A 13,819-nucleotide genomic window follows, 5' to 3' on the forward strand; every position below is an offset into this window, starting at 1 on the left:
TATACATAGATATAGATATATATATATATATTATATGTTTCCCATTGGCGTATTTATCTTGTATTTACTAAGCTTAACTTGAAATAAAAGACAATTAATTAGATTCTTCGATTAAAAACATTCTTTATAATAATGGGGCTATTAAATGGTCTTAAATGTGACCGTTGATAAAATATATTTTTATTCTCTAAACATTTCCAGCAGATGGCAGCATATCTTTTACGTCTGCCGAGCCAGCTGGGCGGTTATTTCTATGACAACACACAACGTCCGCACTTCCTCGTTCCACATAAGCAAACCCAAATGCACGCTGGGTAATGAAGTCATGTTCCTGACCTTTCCTCCCTACTTTATTTCGAAAAAAAACGACATTTCCCGGCGTGCACCTCTTTAACGGTGCCGGTCTCCGTTTCAGTTGAAACCCCGCTCAGCTGTTTCATAGGAATCGGGCGGATGTTGATTGAGATGGCTTTCAAAATAAAGCATATATTGTAATAGCTTTTATATGAGCTTCAGATAATATGGAGGGAATTATTTCAGAGAAATCAACGAGTGTATATTGGTGTTTTCTGGTGACTACATCGTAAAAGTAAAATGGTTTATGCACCGCTTCGGGAATTCCGATTTTTATTGTGAAGGTAAAAGCCGGAACTTTCAAATCCTATCCCTGGTCTCGGCAGTTGGTGCTCCTCTGGCTGACTCTATACTCCGACAAGCCGGGGGAAGAGTAGAAGCAAGCGCAGCTCCGCAACGATGGAGCGACTCTAACCGATAATGCGAGACTCCCCCGTCGGAGAAACTGGACGAAGACAGCCGACGCGACACTGAAACAACCATGCAATTTAAATACAGACGAATTTAAAAACCACCGGTCTGTTCCTCAAGGTTACGCCGCCTGGAGACTCCCAACATCCCGCTGCTGCTGCTCACTAAAACCACCGGTAACAACCATGTCTGTGAACGAGCAGGGGTACCCCAACCCTCAGCTTCTGCTGGAGGCCAGACCGGAGTGGATGCGGATCGAGATCCAGCGTCTGTCCCGGGAGCTGACGGAGACCACGAACGAGAAGATCCAGGCTGCGGAGTACGGGCTGGTGGTGCTGGAGGAGAAGCAGCAGCTCAAGCAGCAGTACGATGACCTCGAGATCGAGCATGAGGCCGTCAGACAGGAGCTTGACCAGCTGAAAGAGGTAGGATTTTTACATAAATTCATATTATTTTTTAATAAATACATATATAGACATGTTCTAAAATTTCAAACACCTAGAAAAATCAATTTATAAGGTCACTACTGTGAAAGGATGGATGGATAGATAGAACTTTATTGATCCCTCAAAAGGTCTCCTTCTGGGAAATTGTTTTTCCAATTTGAACACAGCAATACAGACGATTATTCATAAAAAAAAAGAACAAAATGATGATGATGATGGGTGTCTCCATCCCCTCCTCCACCGGGGTATCCTCACCACTGCACTGCCACTTTTATTAATTCATGCCTCTTCCTCCTGACAACCTTACCTTACTGCATAAAAATCTGTCATCTGAAACTAAAACATCTATTCGTTAAAAAAACATGTATTACTAACACACAAGACTCAAACCCCTCACACACATTGTTTGTCGAATACCAATAAGTATTCCCTCAAAAAGAGAGGATTCTATTTGCTAACAAGAATCACCAGTTTGATGGGAGGTTCTGGATTTTGAATTTTGAAACTTCCCGCTCACTCCTCTCCTCACCCTTCTGGAATGGAAAGAATGTTGACAGTTGAAGAGAGTGCTGTAAAGGATGTATCTGTTTTTTCCCCCTCAGCTGCAACTTCCTTCTATCCCAGATACGGCACTTCCTCTAGATTCTGTCTTCTGTTTGGACGTTGAATTGTCTAAAACAGCTGAAAATATAGAGTCATGGGGGGTAAAAATCTGTGGTGCTTTGACACTGGTTTGAGTCACATCCTGGTATGAGAATGTGGTTGCTGCTTTGTTTTCCCACAAGACTGGAAGTCATCATGAAACAAAAGTTTTCCTGACTTTGTAAAAATGCTCTGTTTGTGTTGGTTTTTGAGGTCACCCTTTTCATTATTTTGTGTCTTCACTCGTCTCGCCAGAAGGCCCCAGTTTTCCCATGTATGTCTTTTCCTCGGAAGAATGAATAAGTAGGGGGGGGGTGTTTTCCAGGAACTCAAGGGAATACTCGTTGTAGCTCAGGCTTTTAGGGAGCGGGTTAGATTGGTGTATTGGGTAGTGATGTGTTTATAGTGTATTGTTGAATCAAGTGTGTTGGTATATGTCACGATAGGAGGTACACAACCGTTTCTAAGCAGTTATTCGTACAGTAAATTAATCCACGCTCAGTCCCATTAACTTTCGAATCACATTCATGGTTCAGTGTCGTTGGCTTAAGATAAACTTGTGATGTCGTACTCTGAGCTCAATTGTTTGTTCATCTCCAGAGCCAAGGTTGGGTCGCACTGGCTTTGGATCATTGCAACCTTGAAAAGACCACAGCTATCAGTCGACCCCCCCAGCCTCTCCACTGCACACTGAGATGATGTTATCGCAAGAGCAATGCAAACACATTCCTCTGTCATCTCCCTTGACGTCCTCCTTATCTTGTGTTTGGAGAGTGCACAGCAAAGGCTGTAACAATAGAATCAATTTAAAATACAAATGCTTGTTCTTGTCAAGTAGACAAATGTGCAAAAGAAATTCTAAATTAAGCCCTTTTTTAAATAAAACTGATTGAATTTGTCAACGGTTCAGAATTCAGCTCTCTTGCTCCTGGACTTCCACCTACCCGCTGATAGGATGATCATATTCACACCCACACATATTACTCTGGAGGCAGGAAGATGGAGGGGTGGCGAGCCGTGCTGTTGCCTAGTAACCGCCTCTATGCCTCAATTTGAAGGGATGCGTTGCACATCCGTCTCGGGGGGCCGCTATTAGCAGAGTCGACGCATTGGAGGGGGATAGAGAGAGACTGGATTGAAGTGTAGGTATATTAAAGTAAAATTATTTCTTTATCTTGAACAGTTCCCTCTCAGAGTGATTGTATCTCCCGTTGATCAAATTATCTTGTCTGACTGAAAAGTGTTATTAAGACTGAAAAAAAAACTGATTATATTATCTAAAGAACGATAAGATGTTGACGTCTTTAACAAATGTCTACTACCCAAGATGCCTCATTTATACAACATACAATTTTATTGGTGATTATCTTCAATAGGATACATGGCAGCAGATGTGAGGACCTCCTACCTTTACCACACACAGTGTCACAAGGGTTGCACCAGCTGCCACAATGCTTTGTGGGATTCAACCAAACAACCAAAGGCCTAAATATTGCAACGCTTTGTAGAACCTGGTGTGATGTGTGTTTGACTAGCCTGACCTTTGTGTGTTTGAGCCGACGGGGGTTCACAGGTCTTGAGTGAACACAGAATGTGACAAAGCAGAGATCGAGTCGTCCCATTATGACCACGTCCGAAAGGATGACTTTCTATTGTATCCTCTAAAACAGCTTATTAATAAAGGACATATACCACTGGTAAAGATATCCAGATGGACACATAGCCTACCGACTTCTTCTCGTGATAGTCGTAAATAAAGTGAGGTCTCTATTGTATTGCCACGCTTGTGTTTTGTGTGGACATCTGTTTGATTCCCTTCCAAATCCTTTTATGAATGATACTCAAGCCGCCCAGGTTTACCTTCTCATATTCCGTAATCGTCTTTATAAAATAGGATTTTAACTTCCCAACGTGATCGCATTTTGCTTTTAAACAGACAACAAGTCCCAAGTAAAGGGTAATCTTTTCCTAAATTACACTAAATGAAGTTGCAAATCCCTACGCTCTGAGCTTAAGAGGATGAATCTCCTGGCCGTGGACCAGACTTGGAGAGGTCTACCGTGTCTGTGCACGTTCATCCAGCGACGGATGGTTTTGGTTTTATTTGGATTTTATATGAAAGTGGTCCCTCATTTTCCTGATTCTTACGGTGGGAAAAAAGCATGAATTCCATATAAAACTGAACCCAAATGTTCCTCCTTCCAATCTAGGTAAACTAACCAGTAGTTGACATACAGAGTTTAAACATGGTTTATTGGATACAGGGATACAAAGTCGATAAAGAGTAAGAAGTATTGTGACACCTGGAAGGTCACGCTTCCCGTCTAATCCAATTAGCAGAGGGAGCTAAAAGCAGAGGATGAAGTCATCAAAATGGCTGCTCCACCAGGACAATATAGTCCCTTATTCTTCACAACGTGGTGGCGTCTGTCAACAAACACGTCAGTGTTCATGTGACAGAGCGAAGAATCTGCTCTTACGGAACAATGAATTTTTTTTAACCACGTGTGACCAACGAAAGTGTGCATAACAGTCGTCTTGTGTTTATTACTTGCGTATTTGTTTTGCTCAACCACAGCCTGGTTTGCTTTAGGTTTACCAGTTAAAACTAAGTATTTTAATTTTATTTTAGCAATACCAAGTCGCTGCTACAATCTCAACTCGGGTCTCCTTCCTGCGATTGAAAGTTCTTCACCTTCTCTACTTCCTTAGTAGGCATCCTGTTTACTTGTTAGGATCGTTTCACAGTGGACCAGGAAGTCTACATCAGACCGGGATTCTTTCTTCGTTCATATCTGATGAATCCACCTCTAAAGTTGAGATAACACAAAACTCTAAAACAACACCAAAGTCCTGTGAATTCTGCCGTTCTCCTCTATCTCATTTATCTGGTGTGTAGCCGAGCTGGGGGGCTCCCTTCTCCCTTTAAATCAATTAAACCAGAGGGCTGATTCATAAAAGGATCTTGGTCTTTTAATAGGGCGTCTATACAGACATTAACAAACCCGATTTCTAAGGGATGTCCCTTCGCCCTGGGGATCTTTTTAACTCATTTAGCACCAGTTTTCACTGTGTATTATCTCCGCTCTTCTGTCCTCCTCCTTCCCTCGGCTCTTGTCGTAACTAGGTTCCCTTATCATTCTGTCCCAAGACTCCTGTGATTAAAAAAAAGAAAAAAAAGAAAAAAAGCGCTGTGAGTTGAATATAGAGAAAAACCAGACATGAGAAAGGTGTTTTAATTGGGTGTCTGCCAGTCTGCAAGGGGTCCTTTCAGAGAAAAGGCGAAAGGAAACGTGAAGGCAAAGAGGTCGTAGATGGGAGGGGGCGCTAAGCCTGGCAAGGGTTTCCTGTGGGAATTTCCATTTCTATTTCGATAAGAGGACAAAAGCCGCGCTGTCAAGACACTATGACGAATTATACTGACAGCGATTTAATACAAGGCAGCTGCAAATCATTACTTGAATTTGTAGCTGACAAATATTATTTAATAACTTTAATTTTAACGTCTCCTTGGCCTGTATAAGAAATAATCAAACTGTTGTTGTTGTTCATCAAGAATAAACACAATCAAATTGTGTTGAAAAATGAATCAGAGAGTGACCTCGTTTATAAGACGGTCATAGTCATGGAAAAAGTCAATTATTCTGCAAATCAAATTACTCTTTGTCTGTTTCCGGGCACGTGCAGGACGTTCCCAGGAGGCTTGAACCCGAATGTAGGTGGACAAAGAAGGAGTCCAAGGCTTTGATAGAGAAGCAGTTGTTCGGTGTGTTCAGAATATCATGGCAATACTCGGAATAATAGTAAGCAATCGATCTTAATTAACCAAAAGCAAATTTAAAAATGATCATTTAAGAAAAAAAAAAGAAGCTATAAGTATCTTTTCGAACTTTAAATATTGATTTATATTGTTGTTGGGTAGTTGCTGTGTTTGTGTGGCCCCCGTCTGTAGACCCCAGCTGCCACCCTTCACTATCATTACAGGCCGTTCAGCTGTGGAAGTCAGAAATAACATTTGAGCGTGGGGTGGATTTTGAATGCAGGGTTGATCATAGAGCGGACTATGAAGTTACTTCAGACCATGTTGTGAATCCTGGACAAGTGAGGAGTGATACCAAAAATGGGAAGATCCTGAACCATCTGTGTAGCTTGGACCCCCTCCTGACCCCCCGCCTTCATCTGCTGACGGCCCTGCTTTGGCAAAGTGAGGGTAATGAAGCCTGCTCCCATGGGGTCCGGGCGCGTGGTCCAGGGAGATATCCAGACACGGTCAGAGATACAGGCACACGTTGTCTTTGCAAATGGGTTTTTGTTTGAATAAAAACCCATTAATGGCGGAGAGATTAAACCTAATGGGACACAATATTCCCTTTTTTGTATTTAACAAAGAACAGAAAATAGATGCGGCAGATGCTATGTATACAACACACAAGCTAGGGCCTGGGCAAAGTGCAGCCCAGGGGCCACCGGCAACCCTTTGACCACGTTAATGTAGCCGTAGTTAAACAGTAAAACTTGTCACGTACAAATTTTTTAGTACCTGTTTTTATTATCCCTTTGTTAAAGGCTAAATATTATTAGTTATGGTTATTTGTTTCAACCTTTTTGTGTATGTCTATTAATGTAGAGAAAATGTAAGCAATATTTAGAAATTAACACATGATTTAAGTTCACATAAAAAGTTTATAAGCAATTAAAAAATATCTGTTTAATAGCTATATTATCATCATGATTATACTTTGTTAATATTCTTTAAGTTATTCTTATGAAAAAAATTCATGGCCCATAACAAAACTCACAGTCTTTAAAGTGATAATGTTTAATTATAGATTTAAAACCAAATTGTGGCTACTTATGATCGATCTGTATTTCACTCTACGGTATGTTAGAAGACTTGTTTTTCATTTGACCTAAAATATAGCGATGCCAAAAATATGTTACCAACCTCGACCATTTCTCAAAGTGTATTTCCTTCACTTGTGTTGCATCCTGAGGCATATTCTTGATTTGCAAGAAAGTATAAATGTGGATTTTCTTGCCAACGGCTTCCAGTGAACTTGGCGAGTACAACGTTAGCTTCTCGCTGTGTTGGGGGGTGTGGGGGCGTCCCAGGAGAGACCCTCTCTGTGGAATCTGTAACAAGGGATGAAACGAGGGCCGAGTACCAGGTGCTGCAGCACGGCTGACTCGAGGGCAACACTGAGAGAATTAGAAATGTGAGACGGGCCCGGACCTGCATGTGAATAATACCTCGACGGTTGCAAGGAAAATCAATATGGCTGTGTGCCCAGCAGCAGCCTCAACACATTCCCCCCAACCCCTCTTCTTAGGTCTTCTCACTCTTGGATACATCATTCCACAAACATTTACAAGTTACTTGAAAAAGTAAAAGTGGTTCACTCCCATCTTCTCCTTGTCTGGATTAATGGTTTGCTTGTCTGTTACTTATTACACCAATGTTTCTGGGCAAAAACTGCAGTTTTTTCCTTTTCGAAATGTATAACAAGTGGTGCAGAACTAATCCAAGCAGTTTGAAGGGTCAGTCCGTAGTTCTGCATTTAGCCCATGGCCCTGAGATGTTTGTATTATCAAGACTAAGTGGACTTCCAAATAAAGCCGGGCAGCACATCCCTCATGAATAGCTGGAGAAAGAGGGCCTCGTCTGTTTATCATGACCAGCGACGTCTCCACGTGAGTCGTGATTCACGAGGCAGCAGCAGCAGCAGCAGCAGCAGCGGCGTGGGTTGTTGTCTTCCTGCTCCACCTCCTTTCCGCCGCCACCGTCAACACTGGCCAGTGTTTTGCTGTAGCTGGAACTCGGCGAAAAGGAATCCAGTCTTTCCCCGACAACATTGTTTCATCTGCATGATCTCTGATGAATCACAGCGCTGTATTTGTTTAACTTTTTCGTCAGCGTTCAGGAATGAAAGAGCCCACAGATATTTTTTTTTGCATGACGATGAGTCTCGACTTTCGATTTTATGAGGTCAAATTTTCCTTCTCAGGCTCGGCTAAGAAACAATTTAACCCCTAAAACATATAGAAACAAGCATAATCTTTGATTCAAGTCGCTGTTTTGAGGGTGGATATTGATCCGATTACTTGCCATGTCATTTCCCTGTTGATTTATCTGCTTCTCCTTCATCTTCTTAGTGGTATATCCCAACGGGCATTGACCAAAGTGCCGCTAAAAGCCTATAAATAAAGCCCCCCGTTTGTGCTTGTCGTGTGTGGGCAGGACAGACGACCCTTCTTACGCCTGTAATCATTTATTTTTCCTCTCAAGCCAAATTAGAGGACAAAATCCTTTCAACTATTGCTCAGCTTGTTGGAGTCCAACAGGTTTCTGTTTAGACACTAGTCAGAGCAATTGGTTTCCAGAGAAACTATTGTTCAACTTATTAATAACTACTTCTCGAGTCACTTAACACGTAGTATTTATTTTTAAACTTCTCGGTCTTATGATTTACGAGTCATTTCCTGTTTGCGATCACAATGAAGCGAACGGGTTCCGAGAGGAAGTTGACCGAGGTGTCCGTCATGTGAGGGGGTCTTCTTTGGGTGAGCCCATGATGAAAGACCAGCTCAGCGGGGGGCGGGGGGGTCACTGACTGCGTGCACTCATCTGGACTCAGACAAACATTTGTGACGGCGAGATAAACCTCTCGCATTGTGAGTAAAGACCCCGACTTGATTAGCTGTTCAGCAGATTAATAATCCACGCTCACATGTCCCATTTAAAAAGCCAACATATGGCAAGTTAAAGATGAATTATAAATTGGTTAGGCAGCTCACAGAGATTATAATCTCCGTCGCGTGCTTCCCAAATTTACCCTCCTTCCAAAAGTAGCGTAAAACCCGAAATGCCGAGATTAAAGCCATTGGGTCAGTGGGTTTTTTGGTCCAGAGGGTTGTTTAAAGGGGGCAGGTTTTCTCCTGATTGGTGTCGCCACGCACCAGGAATATCATGATGGGATAAATGCTCGGGATAATCCCGTCTGTTGAGCGACTATTAAATCTATTCACGTTAATGAGAAGGGTGGTGAGATTGGATTGAAGGTCGACGAAGTTTAACCTTCAGCCAGGAATCCACTCTCGATAGTTTTCTTCACATTCCAATCCTTCTAAAGAATTTAATCCACATTTTTATTTAAAAATATGTTAATGTTTGTATAAAACGTTGCAACAAATGTAAGTATTAAACAAATTACCCACTGATCTACTTTCACTGAGACGTATATTCGCCTGCAAACTCCAACAAGTAGGTCAGTTCGACTTAATACAAATTTCCACATTTCCCCTCCTGTAACGGAATTACAGGGATTATTACTATTTGCCGTCAAATGAGGGAAAATCCTGCGGCAGCCGATCACGTGCAGAATTGTGGGGCAGCGGGTCAAAGAGGATCCAGAGTGCAGCCGACGAGGCCAGCGGATTCTGTGCCCCAGGTGACTCCGGATTGCTTTACCAGCTCAAGTCCAGATGAAAACCAGATTTTTCCATCAGATTACCGCTGGTTACACTGGCGCTGGAGTCTGTCATTTGTAGGACGATTACTCCCGAGCACGGGGAGAGAGACGTTTGGCCTAGATTCTTCCGCGATGACTCGCACTTTTTAAGGTCTCGTCCTACTGCCTCTGCTTCAATCCCCCTTTTCTCTTAAGACCATCAATGGAAATATAATATCAGAATTTCGATTATAATCTGCTATCATCCGTACGAGTAAGAGTCTTAGACAGGAGGTTACCCATGATCTCAATACGTCATCCCCTCTTGATTTATGCAAAACCCCGAGTCACGCGTGCACAGAAGGGCGACGTCTTGTTTTCCAAGGGGGAGCGACAAGAGGGGGGTAAGGGGGGTAAGGGGGCGGGATGATGAAGTCCAGATGGAGACTTAACCGTGGTCCCAGTGTTGTTTTGCTGCTCTGCTTCTCCAGGTCCCGTGTGAAACGCACCACGATGACGTTGTTGTTACAGAGTCAAAGACTTCAAACACAGTCGAATTCCTTATAAAAACATGGTGTTCGCAGTAGAATGTAGGTTATGTTTACACCGCAGTCATTTGACTTTTAGTTTGAAAATACAACACTAAAAATGGACCCACTTGCCATAAATAAAAACAACTATACCAATTAATTAAAAATTGTTATGATATTCGATGTTAAACTTTTATTGCTACTTTTCTTTTGCATTTAACTTCACACAGAATTTATATTGTTTTTACAGCTAGTGTTAGTGCTAGGTTAAGGTTTAGTTGGGGTTTAGTGCAAGTTTCCTGGTTGGTTCAGTGTTCATACTAGGGTTAGGTTAGTGTTAGTGGTAGGGTTTAGGTTAGTGTTCAGTGTTTATGTTACTGCTAGGGTTATGTCGGGGTTAGTCTTATTTATAGGTTACTGTTTGAGTTTGTGCTATAGTTTGAGTAAGTGCTTGTGTTAGCATTGATTTAAGTTGGGCATTGTTAAGGGTTTGAGTAAGTTAGCATTGACCTTTATTAGGCTTTGGTAAGTTAAGACTAATGGTAAATGTAGGGTTATGTCAATTCAGGTTTGGATTAGTGCCACAGCAGGAATGTCAAACTGGTCCAGAAAAGGGCTGCAGAAGAGGGTGCATGTTTTTGTTCCAACCAGTCAAGCACACATGAGTTAACCAATCAGGTGTCGGCTTATACAAGCAACACCTGACTGACAATTAATTGATTACTGTCTTCAGGCCCCTGATTGGTTCACTTATATGTGCTTGACTGGTTGGATCCAAAACCTGCACCGTCTCTGGACCAGTTTGACACCTGTGTAGGGTGATGGTTAGTGTTGTTGCAGGGATCTTTTGGACGTAAACGCAGTTTGATTGATTATTGATTACCTATCCTGTGTTGAGCTTGCTGATGCATTTTGTTGTGAAATGGCACAAAATCTTGACGAGGCTTTTTCTCTCTCCAGGCGTTCGGACAAGCCTACTCCAACCACAGGAAGGTGGCCGCCGACGGGGAGAGCCGCGAGGAGTCCCTGATCCAGGAGTCGGCCTGCAAGGAGGCCTACTACGAGCAGAGGGTCCTGGAGATGCAGAACGAGCTGCGTCAGACGCGCAACATCCTCGCCAACAGCCAGTCTGACAACGAGCGCCTGAACATCATTGCCCAGGACTTGAGAGAGGTAAGATTGAAGTTTCATCACAGTACCTTCACTTCGATGACGGTTCTTGGATACTTAAGATCAATTCTAAAAGAATGAAAAGGACATTATACAATACATTACTAAATACAAGTCTGTTAATTTCCTTACAAAAATTAAACAACAAATAATCATCGGTGCAAACAAACACTTGCTAACAAATGACAGATCAATCTGGTGTTTACGACTTTTGTAACTTGTCAAAACTTGTCACCCAAAGACGAAGGGTGTTTCGGTACAAGGTACTATCGGTACCACAACAAAACAGGAGTTCAATACCCAGCCCTGGTTACTTAATGAGACGACTAAAAATACACTTCGCTAGCTTGCAGTTGAACCCTTATTAAAAAAACTGTCCTCAATTATCAAGTGTAATTCAGCTTAATCTTGTAAATAAAGACACTGATGAGTGATTGATGCGCATCAATGACTGTTGACACAACCGAACCAACACCTTTCCCTTTGGGCACAACATCGCTCTCTCCTTTTGTAGGTCATGGGTTGGGTGATCAACATAATCGGAGAAAAACAAAGGGCTCATGGGAACTTCAAGTCGGGTGAATCAACGCGTCAATTTCATGTCAAGGGTTTTTGTTTTGCCGGCGCCCCACCCCGGTGGTTTACTGCGCTTCTGCACCGGCGTGGCTCAACAAGTAGCTCCAAACATTCCACCAAACAACTGAATATTCAAAAGTTCATAATGCAAACCTTTATTGTCTGCGCCCCCGTTTTTTTCCCCCGACAATGTCAAGCCGCCCCCCCGCCCCCCGTTTAGCCCTACAACTAATTAACCTCATTGGAAGAGACGAGGCTCGGAGTGTCTTCTTCACCCACTGGTGCTGAATTAACAAGGACGGAATCACACGGGCAGGGGAATGCTGGGAGCTTTGAAGATGCCCGTTTGACAGGAAGACGATGAGACATGAAAGCGAGAGATTAACGAAATCTGACATCAGGGCAGGAGAAGCCGTTCACCTTAAGAACCATTGCTTTGAAGCAAAGAACCAAAAAAAACCCTCAGCGGCCAAGTTCATGGTCGGAATATGAAAAAGGATTTTGAGCGGAGAATGGTAATGACAGACCCACCGAGATTCATCTGAAGCTTCCAGTAGTTGGTAGTTAAGTACAGCCTTCTTTCTGCTTGAGGTCAGCGCGCTGTATTTTATGCACTCATCTGTGTTTCATCTGAGAGGAATCAAAGATTCTAATGGTTGAAAGCTCTGTAAATATTTAATGTCCCGGCGCTGGACTTCATCATCTTGACTCTCACTTGACATTCACCAAAGGAAACATCAGTATTTGAAAAAAGATCGTTAGGATTCATCTTAAGACAGATGTCAGAAGCGTTTCTTACCCAGATTAGTGACTTAAAATGTGCACCACAACAAGTTTTCCGAACGTTCCAATTTAATTAGGTCATCTGCTACTTACTCGGTTGTTTGTAGAAGCCAGATGTGCCGAACGAACACACGTTGTGTTTTCAGAATGAATGGCTGCACTCAGTAGGTGAGAACATGTTTCTTTTAATTATCTAGAGACTCAAGATCTGACTCTTCAACAGGTTTTTCTGTAGTGAAAAAACATTGTCTTCAGCATTCACACAATTCTACTAGTAATACTTCTACTTATACTACTAATTCCACTACTACTCCGCCTACTTATACTTATACTTTTACTACTAATTCTACTACTTCTACTACTTCTTCTACTCCCACTACTACTACTTTTTCTACTTATTCTACTTTTACTACTACTTCTACTTCTACTTTTACTACTAATTCTACCTCTACTTTTACTACTTATTTGACTACTGCTTTAACTAATTATACTTCTACTACTAGTCATTCTACTACTTATACTTCTACTACTAATTATACTACTTCTACTGCTTCTACTTCTTCTACTGTTACTACTTCTTCTACTTCTGATACTACTACTACTACTTCTACTGCTTCTACTTCTTCTACTGTTACTACTTATTCTACTTCTGATACTTCTACTCCCACTACTACTTCTTCTACTACTACTTCTACTACTTCTACTTCTACTTTTACTACTAATTTCAACTACTGCTTTAACTAACTATACTTCTACTTCTATGTCTAATTTGACTACTTCTACTACTACTTATTCTACTTCTACTACTTCTTGTTCTCCCATTACTTATACTTCTTATTGTACTACTACTTCTAATTCTACTACTTCTTCTACTCCCACTACTTCTACTTCTACTACAAATTCTACCACTTGTTTCTTCTTCACCCTCTTTGTATTCTTCCTTTTTTTTCTTCCTCTCAACCTTTTTCACTTTATTCATCATTACAGTGCATTTTCTTCCGGAAATGCACATTTTCTAGTATTTTTAATAGGTTTTCATGCATTTTTTGTTCATTCTTTGCTCAACACTATCTACACATGTATTTCACTGGTCAACAGGGAGATTGTTTCACGGACAGCTCACAAACGTGGGCCCCGGCCAGCTCTAATTGGCTCCAAAAAAAGTGTCTGAAGTGTAACTAGCCTCATCTGTGGCGGATGACAACACTACTGCGATGGTAATTCAGAGAGTTTGAGTGTGTGTGGCTGCCAATTGGAGAGCGCATGGCACTTTGGCTGGCATTGTGAGCGAACTGTCGGAGCTGAAAAGAGGCTATTGTCTCTCGGATTTCTGAATTGGCTGAAAAGCACAGCCTGTGGGAGCAAACCACGAAGAATGATAAGATGTGCAGGAAAGAAAGAAGTTTTGTCCTGAAATCTGTTAATGTAATATATTCATCATCTTGGCAAGACGGTGCTA

General features: G+C 41.9%; 1 protein-coding gene across 1 annotated transcript in view; it reads left to right on the forward strand.

Annotated features, from left to right (window-relative positions):
• Positions 1–943: 943 nt before the first annotated feature.
• Positions 944–13,819, forward strand: part of LOC148059646 (protein bicaudal D homolog 2-like) — a 31,576-nt gene continuing 18,700 nt past the window's right edge. The window contains exons 1-2 of the mRNA XM_087781034.1: positions 944–1,190; positions 10,792–11,004. Coding sequence (XP_087637160.1) covers positions 951–1,190; positions 10,792–11,004 — 453 coding nt within the window. The 5' untranslated portion in view covers positions 944–950. The remainder of the gene's footprint in view (positions 1,191–10,791; positions 11,005–13,819) is intronic.

This window comes from Callionymus lyra, chromosome 19, assembly GCF_982586985.1.
Source record: "Callionymus lyra chromosome 19, fCalLyr1.hap1.1, whole genome shotgun sequence".
NCBI lineage: Eukaryota > Metazoa > Chordata > Actinopteri > Syngnathiformes > Callionymidae > Callionymus > Callionymus lyra.